The 25056-nt window shown below is 43.8% G+C and overlaps 1 protein-coding gene across 1 annotated transcript in view; it reads left to right on the top strand.

Annotated features, from left to right (window-relative positions):
• The window catches only part of LOC138266621 (allantoinase, mitochondrial-like), a 1999095-nt gene that overhangs the window by 1645361 nt on the left and 328678 nt on the right, over window positions 1-25056 (top strand). Inside the window, exon 9 of the mRNA XM_069215446.1 lies at window positions 7141-7279. Coding sequence (XP_069071547.1) covers window positions 7141-7279 — 139 coding nt within the window. The remainder of the gene's footprint in view (window positions 1-7140; window positions 7280-25056) is intronic.

Here is a 25056-nt window from a genome sequence, read left to right as displayed (position 1 = left end):
GACTCCTGCCCTGCCAGGTCGTACCCTATCCAGTCCCAGGGCCCTTGAACAGTGAAGCTGGCAGAAAAATGACTGAAATCCATGCACAGGAAGCCGTGCGGGGAAAATTTTGACAAACTACCTGCAACATAGCTGTAAAAATGACATGCCTCGCGGCTGAAATCGACAAACCACCTACATCGCTGCTGGGATAACGAAGCATCAACTACATTGCGGTTGGAGAAACAACACAACACCCGCTTGGGCTGCTGAAAACATTGCAAACCCCACGCAGCACGGTTTTCCAACACCATGCAACCGGATTTGTCACACAAAATCAACATTAACCTGTGCGGATCCAAGGTGCCCTGTCTGGAAATCGACGCATCACTCTCTTGTGGGAGAGAAATACGACACATCACCTACCTGACCAGAGAAGAAACGATGCACGGCCTCACTTGCGAGCCAGGAATCGATGCATCACTGACTTTTCCGATGCACGCTCACCCATCCGGCTTTAAATTTGACGCACCCTAGGTCATTTGTGTAACAATAATGTTTCTATTGTTTTATATGGAGTAAGACTCTTAATATTTTAAAAATTCATATCTTGACTTGTGTATGTTGGATTTTTGCTGTTTTGGTCTTGTTTGATGTAGATAAATATTGCCTATTTTTCTAACCTGGTGTGGTGTCCATTTTGTAGTGTTTTCACTGTATGACTGTGTGTGCAGGTACAAATACTTTACACATTGCCTTTGAGATAAGCCTGACTGCTTGTGCAAAGCTACCAAGGGGATGGGCAGGGGTTGTCTTGGGAGTGTAACTCCCTTACCCTGACTAGAGTGAGGGTCCCTGCTTGGACAGAGTGCAAACTGACTGCCAACCAGAGACCCCATTTCTAGCAATCCAAAATTGGGGGAATTGGCCCCCTCAGAGGCAGGTGCAGTGGCAAAAGGCCGCCTGTTCCCAGAGCTTTTCGTGAAGCAACTCAGTAAGTTTGTTACCACTTTTTCTTTGTTGGACGAACCCAGCAATCTATGAAAAGGGTTTTCAGCAAACATGTTTTTGGTGGGGCTGATAGAGGCAGGGAGCACCCTTCCAGCTGACTCTATTCCCCAGCCTCCTAAAAGTTTCAGGGAAACCGACAATACCAATTCCAAGACCAGAAGCTATTTGGAGGCTTCTTCCCAACCAGAGGTGAAGGTTGCAGATGTGCAGGCAGTGGAAGATTTTAGGGGGCTGTCAATGCCCTGGTGGAACACCAAGTAAGGAGTACACATTCTTTTCAACCAAAGTTGGGAGGGCGTCTAGGACTATTTCTTGTGTCAGGTTTTCACACAGAGTTCTATGGAACTCAGGCCACTCATCTTCTCAGAGACAGCCAGCCCCTTAATCTCCCCGGAAGACAACTCCCTCTTATACAAGCAAGCTATCGGTCCATCAGTGTTACACTCTTGTCATTTCATTAGCAATCTCTTCCTAGCCAAAAAGAAAGAAGAGGACATACGTCCGGTAATAAACTTGGGAGAGTTGAACAATTGGGCAGTTTACAGCCATTTCAAAATGGAAGATCTCCATCTCTGGCAAGATATTCTAATTACGGGCAATTGGATGGCATGAATAGCCTTCAAGGATGCTTCTTTGCAATTCCAACCTTTCCACTACATCGCAGGTTGCTAGAATTTAGATGGGCATGCCAGCTGTATAACTTTGTGACTCCCTGTTCTTCCTTTCTTTCACTCCTTGCTGCTTCACCAACGGGATGTAAACTGGTTGTCGAGTTGTTACGGTGGAAGGGAGTCAGACTGATAATTTACCTAGATAATTTACCTGGATGACATTCTCTTATTACACCAGGGTGCTTCCCATCTTCAAGAATACTTCCAGATGGCACGTATACTTCTACAGGACCTCAGTTTCATTATCAACGAGCAACACTATCAGTTCACTCCCTCACAATCAACATGTTTTCTGAGGTTCCTCTTCAACTCTGTACAAAGGATACTCAAACATCCTCACAAAAACTGATCTGAACATACTCTGAACAATGAATATGTTTCAGTCCGATAACTGGCTGGGCAAGGCTGGCTTCTAGCATCCTCTATTCAGACAATTCTTCCCGGTCCCTTACATTATCAGACCCTTCAACGCCTGAAAGGAACTAATTTGCGCAAATGGTTCTTTTATCAGATTAAGCAAGAGTGGAACACCAGCTGAGAAGGGACCACATGTTGGTATGGAATTGCAGGGCCATCTTCAGCTCCGCTAAGATGTGCTTATTGAATCAGTTGTGAGTTTGCTGGGCTATGGGTTACCACGGAGGCCGTTGCTCAAAGTAGGAAAACGGGTTGCACAATAACTGCTTAGAAATGCTTGTAAGATCCTTTGTGGTGCACTCGCTTAAAAGGGACTGATTGTCCTGCTCCATCTTTCTAGAGATGGACAATATCTATACGGTTCAACACATCAACCATCTCAGCGGAGCAAGTTTGCAGGTTTTGACGGACCTCGCCCAAGCTTTTTAGCATTTCCACCTGGACCACAGGATTTCGGTCACAGAGTAATTATTACCTGTCAGGTTTAATCGCATAGCAGACTTTAATTCAAGGGACTTGAAGGATTACAGTATCTGGAAACTGGATCCTACCATATTCCATATGATCGTAACTAAGGGAGGTCCCTGTCAAGTAGACCTCTTTGAGCCATGCCTTGACATCAACTATCTCTTTTCTTTAGTTGGAGACCCTCTAGCACTAGTGGCAGATGCCTGCATGCAGAACTGGAGTCATCTCAGGGGATATGTTTTTTCCCTATTTGCTATGATAGCAATGCTGACCATGCAGGTCAGGAGCTAGACAGCAGATCTGTACCGGTGACCACAGTTTGAAGATCTCAAATGTGGCTTCCAGTTCTTCTGGAATTTTCAATGGAATTCTTGATGGATTCTCCAATCCAACTTCCCCAGAGTCTGAGCATTCTGATGGATGTCATAGGAAATATACACCACTGGTAGTAAATGGATTACTCCAACTGATGGAATGGCTGATTACAAGAAATTCTAGGGTATTCCAAGCCTATCAGAACAGGCTTTGGACCTCAATTGAAGAGCATGGGCAGATTCTACCAACAAACAGTATTGATCTTCTTGGTGCTGGTGTGGTCCATATTTTAAATTTCCTTTCAGAACTGGCCCAAGATGGTTTGGCTTACTGCACAATCAACACAGTAAGGTCAGCGATCTCAGCAGGTCACGAGCTACTCAACGGCATACAGGTGGGGGTGGATCCCCTGGTCTGTCACCTTCTCGGAGGGGTCAGGCTGTCCAAACCCACCCTGTGTATAAGTATTCACAACTTTGGGCTGTCAATGTGATATCACATCTCTTGGAATCCTGGCAAGACAACTGGCTTTTATTTAGGAAGGAGATAACAGGAGAGCCTGCAATGTTTTGTGTTTTTAATGGAAGAGGGCGTCAGATGTAAGGTCTTTGCATATCTTTTCTAGAAATTTCACTCCTGAGGGGATCATGTTCACTGTGCCTCTCACCACCAACCCCAATATTAGGATGGTTAATTGTCTGGCTATCCCGGACCACCCAAAACTGTATGTGGTTCATAGTATCAAAGTTGATGAAGATTTTATGGAGGATATTTGACCACCTGTGGACACGAGCCAATTGCTGAATAAACCTTTAAAGGAACTGTTCTTTCCCACGATCTCCAGCTGATTTTAATGGGTGATGATGGAGGCCACCATCAATGCCTCTGTGTCCATTGTCCATTCAGTAAGCCATGACTTCAATTTCTTTTTTCTATAGGTGGGCGCTTGGAGAATATCATATGGGTGGCTGACTGCTTATGGAAATCAACTTTTAGAAAGTTTACTTTTATCCGGCGTAGGGGACAGCATTGTGGGTAATCAGGGATCTTTAAACAAGCAAAATCCAAGCCTCCGGTCCAGACTTAAAATCCTAAATTTTCTAGCTACTGTAAAGGAAAGTTTAAATTCTTTTAAGGATTCGGAGTCAAGGATTATCCTGCCAAAGAAGTGATTGCAAGTGTCTACCTTTCCTGTAAATTATTTGATGCATTTTCCTCCTGTTAGGATAAGTAAGCTTGGTTACCTGTTCTCTCTTGTGTTTATTATATGGTAATGCTAATTATATTAAGAATAAGGCTCACAGTTTTCCATTTTTACTGATGTTTACAGCGAAATACAGGCAGAAAACAATTTGGCTATTGTATGTGATTATTTTTAAAAGTGGAAAAATACAGAAAATTGTGCTTCTAAGGATTGATTTTTCATGCTGTCTGTTGTGAATTTCAAGACAATATATAAGCAGATAGACAGCATGGGGAGTTAAAAAACAGGTTAAGATATCTTTAATTACAGGCCTGTGTTAAAATATATCCATAGTAAATTGATTATATTTTCCTGTAGATGTAGTGTTTTGCTTTGTTTCGCTGCTGAATTTGCTAAAATGTGACAGGGCTCAAAGTATGAGTGCATGTTTATAAGTTAAATAAATATGGAAATGCACCTTTTTGACTCCAGTCACAAACCACACAATAAATATGGATAAATACAGACCGAAATGTTAAGAAAATACATACCATAATACTGGGAACCCTAGGTAAGAAGTAGTGTATATCAAATGTGGTAATGTATATTTTGGCTTTCTCGGAGATGAACAGAAATAACATAATCAGTAAAGGAATGATATTATGGAGTTTTTTGCACACAGAAAGAGGAAGTGCTGTTCCTCAATTATATTATTATCTGGAGACTAATCAATGTGATTGGTGGACTGAAAAGTTCATACTTGGACTCATGGGATTTGTAGTCCTTCATTTTTCAAGTTCAAGTTAAATAAAATGAATGCTGAGCTGGATAAAGAAAGAATGTAAAACATAATCCTCACCTTCATATCCTTCATAGAATTGAAAATTTTGTTCACGGTAGCTAGGAAATATTACATTGTTCATATTTCATTTATATATAAACCTGTATATGTAACCAATCATATCTTGTGTAGCATCTTATAAATAAAAAAAGTACATAATTAATCAAAACTTGCCTTTTGTATTACACAGTACTATAATTCCATATTTATCCAAACACCAAAGGAGTATTGGAGTCAACAGCCACTTTTATAAATGTAGTCTCATAATAGTTGTCTCTTTATCTCCGAAAAAGCATTCAAATTTCCCTTAAGCATATACGAATATGAGTTAACAGACATTTTTGAATAGGTAAATAACATCATAATAGTCTCCTAACAGGTAATTATATTCATGTTTGATGTTTAGTCTTTCTCTACAGCTTTACAGCTCATAATGCAAAACGTACCCTCAATTTGCTATCTCCTTCTCCTGCATTCTTCTAATGTGTTGTACTGCATGAAAGCTGGCATTGAGGTCTATTTCAAAGTTTTCAAAATCAAGATGATATATTTTCAGTGGATACCATCCATCTGTTTGATGTTTTGCCCTTATGTGTTCAACATTTCTTTCTTGTAATGGCCTGATGGTATTTCCAACTTACAACTTTCAACAACCACACATATACCAATTAATTAGTGCCAAATAATCTATAGTCCTAATGATGTGCAGTCTATTCTTATTGCACTGGAAAGTCTCACATTTAACTATGACAAACCTACAAATCAAACACCAGCCACTTTAATAGAATAACTTATTTTGTGAGTCGATCCAGAATTCAGTCTTCTCATCAGTACAACATCTAGGGTTTATGATATCTCTAACAGTATTGCAAAATGGAATGCTCCAATGCTGATTAATCATTTCATCAATTTGTGGATCCCTATAAAAATGTGACAATGTCACTTCAGAATGTGACTAAACTTTGATGTCTCACTACTGTATCTGGTAATCAATCATCCTCATAACATATTTGAATTCTTATAATAAATGTCTTTCACAGGCAGTTTGGTCTTCCTGTCAATTCTCAATACTTTGTCTATGAATCTATCTATGGCATTATCATCATAAACTCTTTTATTGAAATTTCAATATCATATTACCTACAGTATTAAATCTGCACTTCAGTTTCTCCTAGGTTCAACCATCACTCCACGTAGAATAGATCTACATTGTTTCTAGGGATGTGAGCTAAATGCATAAAGAGATATGCACCGCATTTTTGCTATAAATCTTACTCTCTATGGTATTGTATTTAAAATAAAATTCAACATCTAATAATGATATTCTTTTCTTATTTGATATGAATGTGAAATTGTATATTACATTGGTTTTGATTCAAATGCTCATGAGAGAGAAGCAGGTTAATTTCAGTCAATGTCCATATCATAATAACACGATCCATAAATCTTCTTCAAAGTTAGATCTTTTCTGTGCGCTGTGAATCCACAGTACTCCAGACATACTCTGTTTCAACCAACCCATAAACAGGTTAGCATAGAAAAGACCAAATTTGAAGCCCACGGCAATGCTCCCGATCTGTTTATACCAAATTCCTTTGAAAATGAAGACATTCACCAAAATGATGTAAGTCATTTCTGGTAGCATCTGCATGTGTGCATAGTATTTGAACTGTTAGCACAAAAAGTGTTATTTAGACACCTTTTGTGATCAGTCCTCAAATATGGTTAAGCAACATCCAAAGTTCCGGCATTTTGTCAGACAGTATCAGGATGCTGGTGGAGCATGGAGTTCCGTAGCTGAAACCATGTACTATGTCTCTTAGCATAGAAAGAGCATATCGTTTTTGTGGTGTATGATTCATTTATGAATGTGTTTATTCTAACCAAAACAGTGCAGCAATTTTCATTAAGAACACGGAGAGAAGGAATTGCAGCGATGTCTTGAAATTAAGTACATGTTTCCCAAATATTATGCAGAATATGACAAAGTCATAATATGTGCTCAATACACTCTTCTTGTAGTGCTTTTAGTGTGCAAACCTCCTAGGGCATGCTTTTAAGGGTTTCTCTGTTGTTAATTCAGTTGGTTTACCTACAATGCTCTGAGAAACAGATGATCAGAGCCCAGGACAACACAAGCATACCCAAATATTTTAAAAAGTCCCATCAGCCATGGAATCTCATATGGAGAAACACTTGATCACTTTGTTTTAATTGAGATTGAGTGTGTTACCTAATTGTTCCCTTTCCTGCAGGATGAACTTTGGGCAGCCCTACATGGTGGAGACATAGATATGGTGGTTTCTGACCATTCTCCTTGCACTCCAGATCTAAAGCTCCTGGGAGATGGAGATTTTCTCAAAGCCTGGGGTGGAATATCTTCCTTGCAGTTTGGTAAGTGATAACTTTGGCACCATTTCATCATTTGAAGCTTTTCCGACACCTTCACTTTAGTCTTCTTTTTCCACCATTCAAAAGCACTTTATAAAAGGTATTGTTTGAATGAATGAATTAATAAATCTTTAATCCATTATTTGACATAATTATAAAAGATATACAAAATATATAAAATCACACTAAACATTATAAGAGATAAAACACACATATGGACAATACATAGATAACAATTATTAAAAAGGGGGCACACCATCATATTTCACCCTCAACAATGCCACAAAAAAAAATACATAAAAAGCCTCATAATCACAATACCCATATTAACTATAAAGTGGTTGCCCTCTGTCTGTTACCCAACCCAAGTATAATGCTACAACAATTACAAATGGCTACTAGGCATTCATGATGTTATTCCACAATAAAGCTCCTTTACTGTTGTGACTTGATCTGGTAATAACTTTAAATACAAAAATGCGGACCGGAACTGGTGAAAACCACTCGACTTTAAAAGGGGTATAAAACATCATAAAATTTGGAAAACAACATCATGTGCTTCAGAGTCTGGGGAGAATATCCGTCGCAAGGACAAACCTCCAACTTATTGGGATCAAACTGTCCAGGCGGAAAACAAATCAGCGTACGAATGGACCCCAGGCTGAATTGCTAAATTTATGAAATGTTCTTTCCCATGGATGATTTACAAAAAGAAGATAAGGCTCAGGGCCGACACTTGTTTGAATAGATATAATTGACCTTGTAGATGATCTCGAAATTGCCTCTGTCTCCCTTAAATCCTTTAAGTGCTTACAAAACCGCCCCTTGACTGATTTTCAATCACCGTTACTAAGAAAATGCAGTTTAAAAAATAGGTCAGAACAGCCCAGAATAATAAATACGAATGCTATTGGTGAGTGCTCAAAAATGCCATTAAACAGCATGAGGTATCCTGCAAAGCAACAAAAAAAATCAACATTTTCCCAAAAAGGTATTGCCTACCTCACAAGAACAAAGGTCAAACATGCTGTTGCAAGGAAGGGTGATGGAAGTTGGGGAAGGGAATCAAAGCTACATTGGTTGCAATGGCTGACTTCTGGCTAGCTTTTTTCAAAATAGAACTGCCTAGTTGCTTGTCTTTTAATTGACTGTCTGAAAAAAATATAAAGAAGGAAAAGAGGAGCAGTATACATTTCATTACATGACATTGCGTACGTTTTGACAGATGATTACATAATTTACAAGCGATATTGTATCTCATTTGGTATATGCCCCTCTCTCTCTATCAAACGTCCATCTCCTTCAGAGACATACATTTTATTAAGGCTATGCCCAGTTCTCTGTAATGAGTGTTTTGTATAACTGTGTTCTTAAGGGTTACACATGTGGCAATTCCACTGTTACAAAGGCTCAACTTAGTCATCCAATTCAGCACTTCTACTGGAATGACCATGGAGTTTTGTAACATTAACTATAGATCTTAGTATAGAAAGAACATAAAGGATTTTGTGTGCCCAAAATCCATTGATTTAAGTGTTCTTCTTAAGAATAGAGTGCAGCAATCTTCAATAAGAACAAGGGGAGAAGGTGTTGCTGAGATGTCTTGAAATGAGGTCCATGTTCTCCAAAAACTATGCAGGATGTGGCCCAATCATAATGCACCCAGTACGCACTTCTTGTACATGCCTTTAATGAGCAAACCCTTCAGGTCACACTACCATGAGTTATTTTTTATCCTCATTTACCATCACAATCTAACTCAAAGGGGGAAGCCCTCAGAATGCAGGGAGACCACCTTCCACTCTATACCACTCTCTGGCGAGAGTGTCCAGTCTCGGGTTAGGGCTGAGTTCATGATCGTGAGCTGATTTGAGACCACCGAAAGAACCTTAAGAGTCAGTAAGCAGTATAATCGTAGGACAATGCCAGGCCTCTTAACAAATACCAGTTACCTCCTATTCGATTCTATCCAGCCACACTCTCAAAGGGGGACAGAATTTCTGCGCCCTTGCCCCCTCTTGACATCCAAATTTATATTATCGAGAAGTGGTTCCCTCCATTCCTGTATTGTCGGGGGCAAAAGCTCACCAATTTCTTACAGATTTCACGTCTGCCCACAGAATCATATAAAAGAGTAATTTTGCAGAGTCACTCTTAGTTGTCAGCTGGTTCTGATTCTGCAGAGATCCAAAAATCACTAAAGAGGGGCTTACCTGACAATCCATTGGAAAAACGTCCCCTATAACATCCTCCATCTCCTTCCAAAACCAGGTAATCTGGGGGCACCTCAAAAACATATGCAGGTCACCTGCCCTAGGCAGCCCTCATTTCTTACATGTCATTGTAGTTCCATGCCCCATCTTAGATAACTTTGCCAGAGTCCAGTAGGCCCTATGGATTGAAAACAGATGATTCCTTCTTAAAGACGCCGGCCAAACTGTATCGTATAGAAGAGTGTTAGATACTTGTCATTGATCTCTTATCCGCTGTCCTGGCAAATCATATCCCAGATCTCCTCCGGAAGGGTGAACTCTCCGTCCACGACCTCTACCAACAGACAGTACAATTTTGTGACCTCCTTACTTGGGGGGAGCTTTGGTGTAGACATTCTTCCAGATCATTTGAGATCCCCACCTTCTTTACATGTTGCAGCCAGGTATTTAAACCTTGAAAGATTGTCTCCCATTTCCCAGCTAAGGGACTCGAAAGTGACCAAACTCCATCCTTAAGTAAGCGCCCCAATCCAAAAAAGCTGCCTCCCTCAACGGAAGAGCCAACTTATCCCTGGTCCATTCAGGGGAGCTTGGAGAATTCCATATTGGCGCATACATACTATAGTATGGTAACTTAGTCGCTTTCATAACACTTCACCAGATTTTTACCGCGTCCGAAAGCACCTTAAATCTTTTTTTTTTTTAATGTAGGATTACCAAACTTATATAAAAAACCTTCCTGGGATACATTGTTTATTTTCATCATAACTTTAAAGATTTTTCCTTTCTCAGACTCCCCAGGCTCTTTCATTAACTCCCTTGAATTCTTCAGAAAGAAGGCCCCACGCATAATACTGCATATCTAGTAAAGCCAGCCCAACTTTCTCTCGCCTTCATCTCAACTTTTTCCACGCAATGCGGACCCTCTTTGAGGCCGAAACAAAACTGCTAATTTCTCCTTGAAGTTTGCACAATCATTCTTTTCCAAACCACAAAGGGATTGCATTAAATATAAATAGAAACTTAGGCAGGATCACCATCTTGACTAAGTTAATCTGTCCTCTCATAGTAAGGGGGAGACTAACCCATTTCTTCATTAACTGGGTGGACTCTTTCAAAACCTTCTTGAAATTAATTTCAGCAATTTTGTTTATATCTTGGATTATTGTGATCCCTAAATAAGTCACCTCTTTCTCAACAGGAGTCCTAACTGCCCGCAAATTTCATACCATAACTTCAGATTTTTCATTGTTAACCGCAAACCCACTGATTTTCTCAAACTCCTTTGTGAGGTCTTCCAGTGCTACCAATGCGTGACCCAAGTCTGCTGTGTATACAAACAATTTGTCCGCATACAGGGAGATCTTTTTACTCAGATTCCCACACTGAAACAGGAGTATCCTCTGGTCCTTCCTAAGCTTACACGTCAGGGGCACTATATATATATATATTAAAAAGTAATGGGGGCAACAGACATCCTTGTTTGGTTCCTCTTTGAATTTTAAAAGGGTGGGTTAACACACCATTAACCAAGACCCTTGCAACAGGATCTTGGTGAATCTTCTGCAGCACCCAAGTAAAATTCCTGGGACAGAGACTTATTGCTAGGGGATATTCAGCAGACATTGTTAAAAAGTCACAGCTAAAAGCATCTAGGATACCACGCTCATACACATTGGCACATTGTAGAATAATGAAAGAGGTAGAAGGGGATAATGATGTAAGGAAGGTAAGAATAGTATTGGATTATACGGACAACTCAGCCTTATTACTTAAGATCATGAAAAAACATTGGGCAGTTCTACTACAAGGTCAAACCCTGAAGAAGTACATTACTAACAAACCAGATGTATCCTATAGAAGAGGAACTACACTTAATAATATTCTTAGTCCAAGTTATTTAAAAGAAAAAACTAAGCCGAACTGGCTGAACCTACACAATTTGGGTTTTTATAAGTGTGGTAGCTGAGCAATGTGTAGGTGGGCATGGCATGCAGAGAAGGATTTCCAGGGACTTGGTAACAGTAAATATACTATTCAAACGCACATTAACTGTGATACTAAGTATGTAATTTATATGTTAATTTGCAAATGTGGTAAGATATATGTGGATAGCACCATTCGTCCCCTTAGGGTGAGGATCTCAGAGCATTGTAGAGCTATAAGACAAGAGGATGAGTGCTATCCCATAGCCTCACATATGAGATCATGTAGGGTACAGGAAGTTCATAAAGACTTGAAGTCTTTGGGATTTGAATACTGTGAGAAAAACCCACGAGGTGGTAATAAGGAATTAACGTTAAGAAGGACAGAATCCGTTTGGATCATGCGCTTAGGGGCAGTGGAGCATGGTTTAAATTCTGATCATGAATTGGAAAACTTTCTTGGGGATAGATAGAAATATGGTTTTGATTGATTTGATTATGGACTATGATTTATACATATGTGGTAATAATATCTTATATATTCGGATCACTTTAAATATGAGGCGAATCACAATTGGATATAACTTTCATATATAACTCATGGATGGTATAATGATTGTGGAATGGAATATATAGTTGTCTGCTGCTGCTGGGAGGAGTGTCACGGGGCAGGAGCCCTTTAAAATAATTTCGCGCTCCCGCCGTCGCGGGAAGCGCTGTCTGCTGCTGCTGGGAGGAGTGTCACGGGGCAGGAGCCCTTTAAAATAACTTCGCGCTCCCGCCGTCGCGGGAAGCGCTGTCTGCTGCTGCTGGGAGGAGTGTCACGGGGCAGGAGCCCTTTAAAATAACTTTGCGCTCCCGCCGTCGCGGGAAGCGCTGTCTGCTGCTGCTGGGAGGAGTGTCACGGGGCAGGAGCCCTTTAAAATAACTTTGCGCTCCCGCCGTCGCGGGAAGCGCTGTCTGCTGCTGCTGCTGCTGGGAGGAGTGTCACGGGGCAGGAGCCCTTTAAAATAATTTCGCGCTCCCGCCGTCGCGGGAATCGCTGTCTGCTGCTGCTGGGAGGAGTGTCACGGGGCAGGAGCCCTTTAAAATAATTTTGCGCTTCTGCCGTCGCGGGACGCGCTGTCTGCTGCTGCTGGGAGGAGTGTCACGGGGCAGGAGCCCTTTAAAATAACTTCGCGCTCCCGCGGGACGCGCGCGGGCGGCGCCCGGGCGAAGCCCGGGCCAAGGGCGGGCCCGTCCTTGCCCGTCATTGTCAGGAAGAGGCAGGGCAGGGCCACCCCCCTGACATCTACCAAAAGACGTGGGCCAGACAGCTAACTTGTCCATGGCTGCCTGAAGGAGATCTTAAGTTCCTCTGCTCGGTGCATGGGCAGCCCTCCCATAGAGCCCCAGGCCCCATCAAGCACGTGGAAAACTATCAACCTAAACTGGTTACTCGCAGGTTTTTCTGTGTACTCAGTTGAATTTACCTCAATTCATCATATAACTGCGTATTGAATTACGTTTCTTGGAGGGCGGAAGGAGGCGGCACCATTCTTTTTCTCCCAAGGGCAGGAGCCCAAAATTCATTACCCGTTTTGCGCCTGTCTGTGCCCGATAAGTGGTTGGGCCAGGCTATATATATACGCTTTGGGCATCTCACTGTGGTCTTGTCTCTGGGATTTGTGAACAGTAGGGTCTGAGAAGCTCATTAATCACACTATAGTGACAGAGGCTGGGTCCCAAAGCCCTACACACCTCTATAAGCCGGGGGCTCACTAAAGGCCCCTGATTTAAAGAATAATGGGCCGACGACGTGGGGGTGGGTTGGAAGGAAAGCAGCACTCTAACAAAACTCTACATGGTTTTCTGCAAAAGGCTGTTGGGGAACTTGAAAAAGAAATAGAGTTAGAGCAGCGACGCTTAGCTGCCCCCCCTTCTTCAACCAACAGCCTAGTTCATGATAGCTCAGCCCCACAGCCCCCCGCGAACAGAATTACAGTCTGTACTGACTACCCCTTTCCCCTCCCCCTCTACAATCTCCCAGGAGAATCAGGATGAAACCCCAATTGTAATTACCACCCGTGCTGCACCAATTCTGCTGGCTCGTCCGTCAAATGAAGGCCCCCTTACCTTAGCAGATTCTAATACCAAAGGAAAAAGGAAACGAAGGGAACCCGCTTTTAAAAACAAACGATCCAGGACTTTGAGCCCCTCTAACTCGGCCCAATCTTCTAATAAGGATACGGTATTAATCCCCTTACACAACACAAATGAGTGCCATGTAAATGAGTACACCAGGGATTTTATAAGAGATGAGCTTTCAAAACTATTTCTTCCTATTTTAACCCGCCTCCAATCAATTGAGGACAAATTGGAAAGCCTTATTAATAGCCAGCCACCAAAAATTGCTCCACCCGTAGAAATTCAATCCCATCCCCTTGCCAACCTGTAGGAGGCTGGACTGGCTTGTAGTGAGTACCAAGGGGTACTTGCACCTTGCACCAGGCCCAGTTATCCCTTATTAGTGTATAGGGTGTCTAGCAGCTTAGGCTGATAGATAATGGTAGCTTAGCAGAGCAGCTTAGGCTGAACTAGGAGACGTGTGAAGCTACTACAGTACCACTTAGTGTCATATGCACAATATCATAAGAAAACACAATACACAGTTATACTAAAAATAAAGGTCCTTCATTTTTATGACAATATGCCAAAGTATCTCAGAGTGTACCCTCAGTGAGAGGGTAGGAAATATACACAAGATATATATACACAATACCAAAAATATGCAGTATAGTCTTAGAAAACAGTGCAAACTATGTATAGTTACAATAGGATGCAATGGGGACACATAGGGATAGGGGCAACACAAACCATATACTCCAAAAGTGGAATGCGAACCACGAATGGGCCCCAAACCTATGTGACCTTGTAGAGGGTCGCTGGGACTATTAGAAAATAGTGAGAGTTAGAAAAATAACCCTCCCCAAGACCCTGAAAAGTGAGTGCAAAGTGCACTAAAGTTCCCCTAAGGACAAAGAAGTCGTGTTAGAGGAATAATGCAGGAAAGACACAAACCAACAATGCAACAACGATGGATTTCCAATCTTGGGTACCTGTGGAACAAGGGGACCAAGTCCAAAAGTCACAAGCAAGTCGGAGATGGGCAGATGCCCAGGAAATGCCAGCTGTGGGTGCAAAGAAGCTTCTACTGGACAGAAGAAGCTGAGGTTTCTGCAAGAACGAAAAGGGCTAGAGACTTCCCCTTTGGAGGACAAATCCCACTTGCCGTGGAGAGTTGTGCAGAAGTGTTTTCCCGCCAAAAGAATGCCAACAAGCCTTGCTAGCTGCAAATTGTGCGGTTAGCATTTTTGGATGCTGCTGTGGCCCAGGAGGGACCAGGAGGTCGCAAATTAGACCAGGAGGTAGAGGGGACATCGAGCAAGACAAAGAACCCTCTTAGCAGCAGGTAGCACCCAGAGAAATGCCAGAAACAGGCACTACAAGGATGCGTGAAATGGTGCTCACCCGAAGTTACACAAAGGAGTCCCACGTCGCCGGAGACCAACTTAGAAAGTCGTACAATGCAGGTTAGAGTGCCGTGGACCCAGGCTTGGCTGTGCACAAAGGATTTCCGCCGGAAGTGCACAGGGGCCGGAGTAGCTGCAAAAGTTGCGGTTACCAACAATGCAGTCTGGTGTGGGGAGGCAAGGACTTACCTCCACCAAACTTGGACTGAAGAGTCACTGGACTGTGGGAGTCACTTGGACAGAGTTGCTGGATTCAAGGGACCTCGCTCGTCATGCTGAGAGGAGACCCAAGGGACCGGTAATGCAGCTTTTTGGTGCCTGCGGTTGCAGGGGGAAGATTCCGTCGACCCACGGGAGATTTCTTCGGAGCTTCTAGTGCAGAGAGGAGGCAGACTACTCCCACAGCATGCACCACCAGGAAAACAGTTGAGAAGGTGGCAGGATCAGCATTACAGAGTTGCAGTAGTCGTCTTAGCTACTTTGTTGCAGTTTTGCAGGCTTCCAGCGCGGTCAGCAGTCGATTCCTTGGCAGAAGGTGAAGAGAGAGATGCAGAGGAACTCGGATGAGCTCTTGCATTCGTTATCTAAAGTTTCCCCAGAGACAGAGACCCTAAATAGCCAGAAAAGAGGGTTTGGCTACCTAGGAGAGAGGATAGGCTAGCAACACCTGAAGGAGCCTATCAGAAGGAGTCTCTGACGTCACCTGGTGGCACTGGCCACTCAGAGCAGTCCAGTGTGCCAGCAGCACCTCTGTTTCCAAGATGGCAGAGGTCTGGAGCACACTGGAGGAGCTCTGGACACCTCCCAGGGGAGGTGCAGGTCAGGGGAGTGGTCACTCCCCTTTCCTTTGTCCAGTTTCGCGCCAGAGCAGGGCTAAGGGGTCCCTGAACCGGTGTAGACTGGCTTATGCAGAAATGGGCACCAAAAGTGCCCATGAAAGCATTTCCAGAGGCTGGGGGAGGCTACTCCTCCCCTGCCTTCACACCATTTTCCAAAGGGAGAGGGTGTAACATCCTCTCTCAGAGGAAGTCCTTTGTTCTGCCATCCTGGGCCAGGCCTAACTGGACCCCAGGAGGGCAGATGCCTGTCTGAGGGGTTGGCAGCAGCAGCAGCTGCAGTGAAACCCCGGAAAGGCAGTTTGGCAGTACCAGGGTCTGTGCTACAGACCACTGGGATCATGGGATTGTGCCAACTATGCCAGGATGGTATAGAGGGGGCAATTCCATGATCATAGACATATTACATGGCCATATTCGGTGTTACCATTGTGAAGCTACATATAGGTAGTGACCTATATGAAGTGAACGCGTGTAATGGTGTCCCCGCACTCACAAAGTCCGGGGAATTGGCCCTGAACAATGTGGGGACACCTTGGCTAGTGCCAGGGTGCCCTCACACTAAGTAACTTAGCACCCAACCTTTACCAGGTAAAGGTTAGACATATAGGTGACTTATAAGTTACTTAAGTGCAGTGTAAAATGGCTGTGAAATAACGTGGACGTTATTTCACTCAGGCTGCAGTGGCAGGCCTGTGTAAGAATTGTCAGAGCTCCCTATGGGTGGCAAAAGAAATGCTGCAGCCCATAGGGATCTCCTGGAACCCCAATACCCTGGGTACCTCAGTACCATATACTAGGGAATTATAAGGGTGTTCCAGTAAGCCAATGTAAATTGGTAAAATTGGTCACTAGCCTGTTAGTGACAATTTGAAAGAAATGAGAGAGCATAACCACTGAGGTTCTGATTAGCAGAGCCTCAGTGAGACAGTTAGGCATCACACAGGGAACACATACATATAGGCCACAACCTTATGAGCACTGGGGTCCTCGCTAGCAGGGTCCCAGTGACACATAACAAACATACTGAAAACATAGGGTTTTCACTATGAGCCCTGGGCCCTGGCAAGCAGGATACCAGTGAGACAGTGAAAACACCCTGACATACACTCACAAACAGGCCCAAAGTGGGGGTAACAAGGCTAGAAAGAGGCTACTTTCTCACACAACCATGACCTCATCACTGCCAATAGACCCACTGGCCAAATACCCAAAATCCCTTTTTCCTCTTTAAACCAAGATTGGCCCAGCTCCGTCAAAACAGCTAGTATTTTAATGAATAAGCCCCATATGGTCTCAGTTCCCCTTTCAAAAGGAACCGCCCCATGGAATAACTCAGTAACTAATCCATGAGATGGCAACCCCACTTGGGAGCACCCGCAAACAGAACACCAGAAGAGTGACAAGATCAGGGGTCTGCTAGATCCAAAAGTGCTCCATTTACCACCAGAATCATGTCATTATGTGCTCATTATATCGAATGTTCCTGAACTCAAACCTCATTCCACTGGATCTTTTACCGAACTTAAAAACAAGGTCATCCATTGGTTGCACGCGAATGCGGGCTTTGCTTTTTCCATGACACCCTCAATACTGATGGTGAGAAGGGTAGGGTGGGTGGGTTCCTTAGCGAAGATCGGTTCAGGGGACTGCATAGTTATCAACTTCAATTCTGCTGACCTTGTCCAACGGCTCTTTTTAAACGCTAATAGACCTTATCCTATAATTGAAAAAGTCTTTCTTTGCAGGCTACAAGTGTTTTATCTACCTCCCATGCCAGCTTGGAGTAGACAATTGCCAACGTTATACGGGGCTCCCCCGGCTATCCACACACAGTCTATCCCTGCACTTGGCCCTAGATGCCCCTCGTCATCTCTTTCTGAGACAGACTGACTAGGAGATGACCTTTCGGAAGTGGCTCCGAGCAATGGTGAGGCTGAGGACATTCACCCTACTGCCCTCAGCATCTCTAACTCTGTTGCCCCTTCGACCTTGGCAGATCCCGTTAATCAGGGATCACCCACAAGTACCACGAGCCAAGCCAGCGAGGAATGTATTCCGTACCTGTCAATTGTTCCACACATTCTGGGATCCACCCGTATGGCCAACCTACCAAATTTAAATATAACTGGGGTCATATCCAGCGAGGCTTACAAGGCACATAGCGAGAAAGCTACTGGTCCTAATATACCTGAGGGAAATAGCATGGTTGCCAGCAGTTCCTCCCCCTGTAGGAAATATCCTCAGAATAAAGCAGGGTCCATAAAAACAGAGGATCTCGATAAGGTACTCAGCTGGAATATAGCAGGGTTGGAAAGCAAATTACAAAGCCCAGGATGGGGCAATTTTATTGATGATCACCTGATCTGCCTCTTCCAAGAAACGTGGGCATTAGAACCCAAATATAGACTAGGCTTTAAAAGCTATTGGGTTCCAGCACGCAAGTCATCTTCTGGGAGACCCTCGGGAGGGCTGCTTGTGTGGATCAATACTTCTCTTAGGTGCAAGATAGAAGAAATAGATACGGGTTGCCCTGACTTGCAAGTCCTATTAATAATGATTTCTGAAGAGAGACCTTTACTTTTAATTAATATCTATAACAGGAATGTGAGCTCCCACCCTGATTCTGATGTCCTGTCCATTTTGGACAGTTTTCTTTCTTTGTTTTGATTGGAGGGGATTTTAATGTCACTTTCGAACCTAATCCTCTAGTCCAAGGAATATGTAAAGAAGAGGATGCCCACTGGGGCATCCCTCAGCTAGTCTCCAACAAAAGACCAAGGCTGAACAAATCTGCGCGCTTACTGGCCGACATTACACTAGCCCATGGCCTCCGAGCCTGCAACGGTCGCTCGCGCTCGGATGTAAATTTGCAAGCTACCTTTAGGCGCGGAGGGCACAGCAGTCGTATTGATTATATATTTCTTGACATCCGACTGTGGAGCCACATGTTAGATATGAGGGTCCAAAAGCAAATTGAGAGCGATCATGACCCGTTGATCTTATCGACCAGAGGACTTTTTCCTTCGTTTAATGTGCCCTACTCTAAGATCCATGCCTCCCAGCTGGCCCTAACTAATAACAGACGCAACCTAAAATGGGAATCTGTTATTTCTTCCCCTAAACACCTGGCATCTATTTACAACCTGCTTGCCAACCAGATGGAGTGTATGATCCGGCTAAATGAGAATGGGGAGGGTGACAGACTCTTAGCAGCCCACACTGATTTCTTTCAATCTTTAAAGCATCTTTTTACAAAAAAGATTCTTAATAATCCTAACAAAAAGCACTGCGCTCCTTGGTTTGACAATTGTTGCAGAGAAGCACAACTGTCTCTCCTGGAAGCAATAAAAGAAGGCCATGTTGGGCTGTTAAGAACAGCCAGAAAGGTTTATAAGAAGGAATGTTCCAAGGCACGCAGAAGCTGGGAAGAGGCCAGATGGGTTATTATTCTGGAGACTGCTAAATCCAATAACACATCTAGGTTCTGGAAACTAATAACTGATGACTGTAGTAATTCCTCTGCCGCACCTGGCTCCTCAATTCTCTCAGCATCATGGGTAGAGCACTTTGGGCAACTCTACGAAGGGCCATCTGAAGCATCTCTGTGGGCCCCTGATGCCTCAATAAACCAAGAGACCACCCTGATCACATTCTCTCTAACCGAAACAAGAGCAGCAATAGACTCATTGAAATGGGGAAAGGCCCCTGGCCCAGATAAGATTCCAGGCGATCTATACAAATCAAGACCAGATATATGGGCACCATATCTCAACCTTATCTGCAATGCAATTGCAGCAGGGGCCCCCGCTCCACCCACTTGGAAAGGGGCTGAAATAGTACCCATTTTTAAAAAAGGAAATCCGAATATCCCTGCCAATTATCGTCCGATCAGTCTCCTTGATAACTCCCAAAAAATCTATGCAAAACATCTTCTGCTCCATCTTGAGGATTGGATTATGGAGTCTGAAGCTCTTTCTGACCTACAAGCAGGATTCAGACCTGCAGTGAGTACAGTTGACCAAGCCCTAAGATTCATGTCAATAAAATGGAAGAATGTTGACCTGGGGAGGGGTAATCTCTATGTGGTCTTCATAGACCTCAGAGCCACATTTGATTTGATCCCCAGGAACCTGCTGTGGTCAACATTATCAAATATGGGAGTGCCATCTGGTCTCCTGAAACTCATTGCTCAACTGCATGAAAATACTTTCGCTCAAATTAGATGTGGCCAGGGGGGCGAGTTGACTGACCCGTAGCTATTAAAAAAGGAGTTAGACAGGGATGTGTCCTGGCACCCACTCTTTTTTTGCTATATATCAATAATTGCATCCACTATTTAGAGAACTGTACAAATGATTCACCTAAATTGGTTGGGAAAAAAATCCTGTGTCTGCTATATGCAGATGATACAATTTTGATATCCAAATCGCCAATGGGAATCCAAAACCTGATCAACCAATTCTGTGTTTTTTGTAGTGACTATGGTCTGGACGTAAACATTAAGAAAACAAAACTTATGATATATAGCACCTCCAAGAAACGATTGCGCGTTAGTATAGAAATGAACTCGATTCCATTGGAGAAAGTAGAAGAGTTCGATTATTTGGGTTTCAGACTATCGACCACAGGCAAATGGAAGGCAGCCATTGACAAAGGGGCTCTCATTATAAGCCAGAGAGGCGGGGCCCTTGTCCGTAGATCGAGAAAGGCTCTGAGTCCCCCCTTGAACATACTTGCGGAGATTTACAATGTCCAAATCAGAGCAGCGGCCCTTTATGGAGCGGAACTTTGGGGGTCCCACAAAAACCTCGATACTCTGCAAACCAAGGAAAATCATTTCCTTAGACAAATTGCCCGGTTAGGTATGGGCTCACCAATGACCCCTCTAAGGCTTGACCTAGGTTTAAACAGTATTAAAACCACAGCGGCCCTAAGGCCTCTCTCCTATTGGATTCGTTTATGGAAATCTGTTGAACTCGAACCATATAGGCTGGCTATAAGAGAGCTCATAGCCGCCCCCAGGCACTGGAGAAAATTCCATGGCTGAAGGAGATGAAATCTGCCTGGGTCAAAATAGGTTTTCCTTGCTACTGGAAATATCCGGATCAAATCCCCGATAATGCAAGGAAACTTGTCACAAAAAGATATTGGGAGAAAGTTAATGAAGACTCCTTGCACCAAAAGGGGGCGGGCAGGCTAACAATGGAATTTCTCCAATTCAAGCACGAGCCCTGGGCTGAGAACTTCTTGAACCTTCCCATGCCTCCGTACGCCTGTGCTTTATACCTCCAACTAAGATATGGTACACTGCCTATTAATGGTTTTACGGCTCACTGGTCATCTAACATTGTTTCAAATGATAGATGTATTTCTTGCCAAAATTGCAAAGAAACAATAGAGCATATACTATTTTTCTGCCCTTTGTATAAGTGTCCCAGAGGGAGGTGGATCATTCCCCTCTGCAAAAACATGTCATTACAGGATAGAGCAAACGCCACCAGAATCTGTACATATGACTCATCCTCTGTGGTAGCTATTACAGTTACCAAATATTTATCGGAGGCCTGGTACATCCGGCGTAGGCTTATTGTATCAAAGGGCATGTGAGCCATCCTGACATTAGTCGACAGAAGGAGTCTCAACTGTTATTTTCTAGTAGTATCAGTAGGAATTTTTAGTAGGAACTTGTTGCCCTCTATATGAACAATAGAGATTGTATAAGCTTATAGAGCCTTTTTTTTTTTTTTTTTTTTAGCTGAAATCTGATAGGCTTCCTGTTAAAGTACCCTATATCTAAATGGGAACTCTATTTGTTTTTTGGATTGACGAGGGCCAGGTCTTACGGGAAAATAACTGCACACATTGGTATGTTAGACAAAATGTTATATCCTAGCTTTTATCTTTTTTCTCTTAACATTTTTAGCCATGTCTTATTTATTGTACTTTTTATCTATGATCAAATACTTAGTCCTGTTGTTTTTATTGTTATACTGTCCTGATTATTATTGTTTTTTATATTGCTATTACGTTTTTTTAACAAATATTATCTATCATGTATGACTGTTATCTTTGTTACTTTAAATGGTCTAGATTTCTAGACCGAATTAACTCAAATAAAATATATAGTTGTAGTAATTCATAAGTACTTGATATGTATTGTGGGTATCCAAACTTATATTTTCTATTATTTTTCTTTATAGATAGATATGGCACACAGATATAAACATTCTGGTTAAATATTGGGAAATGATCACCACTTAGGATTCAGAATTATGAACATGCGCCGTTATGATCAATAAGAAAATTAGACTGACCTTGTAAATATGGTTAAAGATTATGAATATAACCATTTGTTTTGCCTATTGGCAAATGCCATTGAGAGTGTTAGGGAATTTTAGCAAGCGTAGAGAAGCGCGATACCAAGATTAGTCTGCTTTTAGTGTTTATGGCCAGAGGGGAAGGGCTTGAAAACGCCGAGAGGAGAAACGCTCTCCGTTGTGATGATTTCTGATGTACTCGCAGATCTAGGGAAATACATTTATTTTGCTTATTGGCGGAGGGCTAACAACAGTATTCGTAACTGTTAGCAAACGCGGAAAAGGGTGATACGAGGATTAGTCCATTTTCAATTTTTATGACTGGAGGAGGCGGGCATAAAAACGCTGAGAGGAGTATCGCTCTCCCCTTTTGATGTTTTCTGATGTACTCACAGACTATAGGAAGTAAATAGAAGGTAAGGGCTCGTATGGATAGGATTGGGAACGTTTAGTTTAATGATTATACAACATGGTGATTAACCTTCTGTAACGTTTCAGGATGCGCTTCTATATTATTGGGGCATCCAGATACAGATCTAGCTTACTTAGATAAGTACACACAGCCAAGTAGGTGCTACGATTGCGGACACTGACTCATTAGTCACTTTGGCCCTCATTACAACCCTGGCGGTAAATCCCGCTTACCGCCGTGCAGAAGACCACCAACATACCGCTGCGGCCACGGAATTCCGCTACAGGTATTACGACCCACAGCCCAGAATCCGCCACAATACAGACACCCACACAAGTCCGCCACACCAAAGGTCAGTGATGAACTGGCGATAACAAAACCGACACCGTCACACCAACAAGAATACGCCCACACTATCACAACCCACGAATCAACGTGACGGTCTCTCAACCGCGGTAAACCATTGGCGGTACACACCACCGCGCTCAAAATACACACACATATACAAAACACAACCACATTGGATAATTCGAAATACACACACCTGATACACATACACACACCACACCCACAAACCCACAACACTATAAAACACACACCCACATTACCCACAAACCCTTACTACCAGAAAATTGAAAGCAGGCCAGAGAGAGACACTACCTAAAACACCACCAGCATCCACAGACACACAACACCATCACTTACACAACATCCACGCACCTCAAACAACACACACCAACACATCCCCACACACATCACAACAGACACCACCTCACACATCACCCACACCATATCATGGCACCTCAAAGACACCCCAGGTTCTCTGATGAGGAGATCAGGGTCATGGTGGAGGAAATCGTCCGGGTAGAGCCACAGCTATTCGGATCACAGGTGCAGCAGACATCCATTGCAAGGAATATGGAGCTATGGTGCAGAATCGTCGACAGGGTCAACGCAGCGGGACAGCATCCAAGAACACGGGATGACATCAGGAAGAGGTGGAAAGACCACGGGGGAAGATGCGTTCCGTGGTCTCCAGACACCAGATTGCTGTACAGAGGACTGGTGGTGGACCACCACCTCCTCCCCCACAACTAACAACATGGGAGGAGCAAGTCTTGGCAATACCGCATCCTGAGGGCCTCGCAGGAGTAGCAGGAGGACTGGACTCTGGGAAGGCAAATCTTTACTACCTTATCCCCCCACCCCACCTGCATGCCATCACATACTCCCACCCTTACCCTCACACCCATCACCCCAAAACCCACACATACCCCACCAACACAACACACACATCCCAAAACAAAGCGCTGCATGTAACACCAATGCATGGACACCCATCACCCAAGCATGGCCAGTACAGAGACTCACTCATGCCCCAAAATCACCAATCACACAAGGACCAAGCCAATAATGCAAGCACTGGAGTAGAGGGTCACTCACCCATTGCACACGATGGCACACACACATACAATAATTATCCATTTACACCCCAACAGGACCCCTACGAAATGTCCCCGGACAGGAGGTGCAAGGCATATCCAGTCCCCCCACAGAAGAGGCCCAAAGTGATGACAAGCCTGGCCCATCTGGGACCTTGGGCCAGTCGGTTCCCCTGCCACTGTCACAAGCCACCACAATGCCTCCCCCCTCAGGAAACACCACCACAGCACCCACCCAGCAGGCCCATCCCTCTGTCCCCAGGACACGTAAATCAGCAGTGTGTCCACCACTACAGGGAACCCAGGCAACCCCACTAACACAGGACGATCAGGGACCTGGGGGCAGTGGCAGTGGGCACACAGTTCAGGGGTCAGAGGCACAGGATAACAGGGAAGCTGGGCGGACTGCTGTGTGACATGGGGAGGACAGGCCCAGGGAACCCACTCTCCATGAGGCACTCTCCAACATCATGGGAGCTTACCGTCATTCCCAGGAGACGATGGCAATGGTACTGACCAAGTTTCAGGAGACCCAGAGGCTGCAGGAGGAACATTACCTTAGGATCAGGGTGTACTTGAAGTCCATTAACACCACCCTGGTCTCCATTGCAGGGGTGCTGGCAGAGCTTCTCAATACCAGGAGGGACACAGTGGCACAACAAGGGGCCCCTGACACTAGCCTGGACGATGAACAGCCCTCCACCTCCACCTCCGCTGGCCCTAGTGGACAGGAGGCACTGCCACAGGAACAGCAGGACACCAGCACCCCACACCCTGCAGATGGAGAACCACCCCGCAAACGGTCCCTGAGGTCCAGGAAAAAGACAGAGAACATTGCCAAGACCCCCACCAGGAAATGGGACCCCCTGAATGTCACCCTTCTGTCCCACTTTGTCACCCTGTCCATCCTTAAATTGCAATTGCTCCACTTCCTATGCCCCTTTGGACAATGCACCTGTGAAACAAATAGACTGGACTTTGCCATGGACATTCCTCCACACACCCCCCAGCCCAATTTACAACCCTTCCACTCATTAGCACAGGAATAAACACACTTTAATCACAAACAATTTGGAGTTAGTCTGTGCTTTTACAAATGTGTAATCGCAATAACTATGAA

Source organism: Pleurodeles waltl, chromosome 11 (genome assembly GCF_031143425.1).
Source record: "Pleurodeles waltl isolate 20211129_DDA chromosome 11, aPleWal1.hap1.20221129, whole genome shotgun sequence".
NCBI lineage: Eukaryota > Metazoa > Chordata > Amphibia > Caudata > Salamandridae > Pleurodeles > Pleurodeles waltl.
This window is presented reverse-complemented; position numbering and strand designations above follow the sequence as displayed.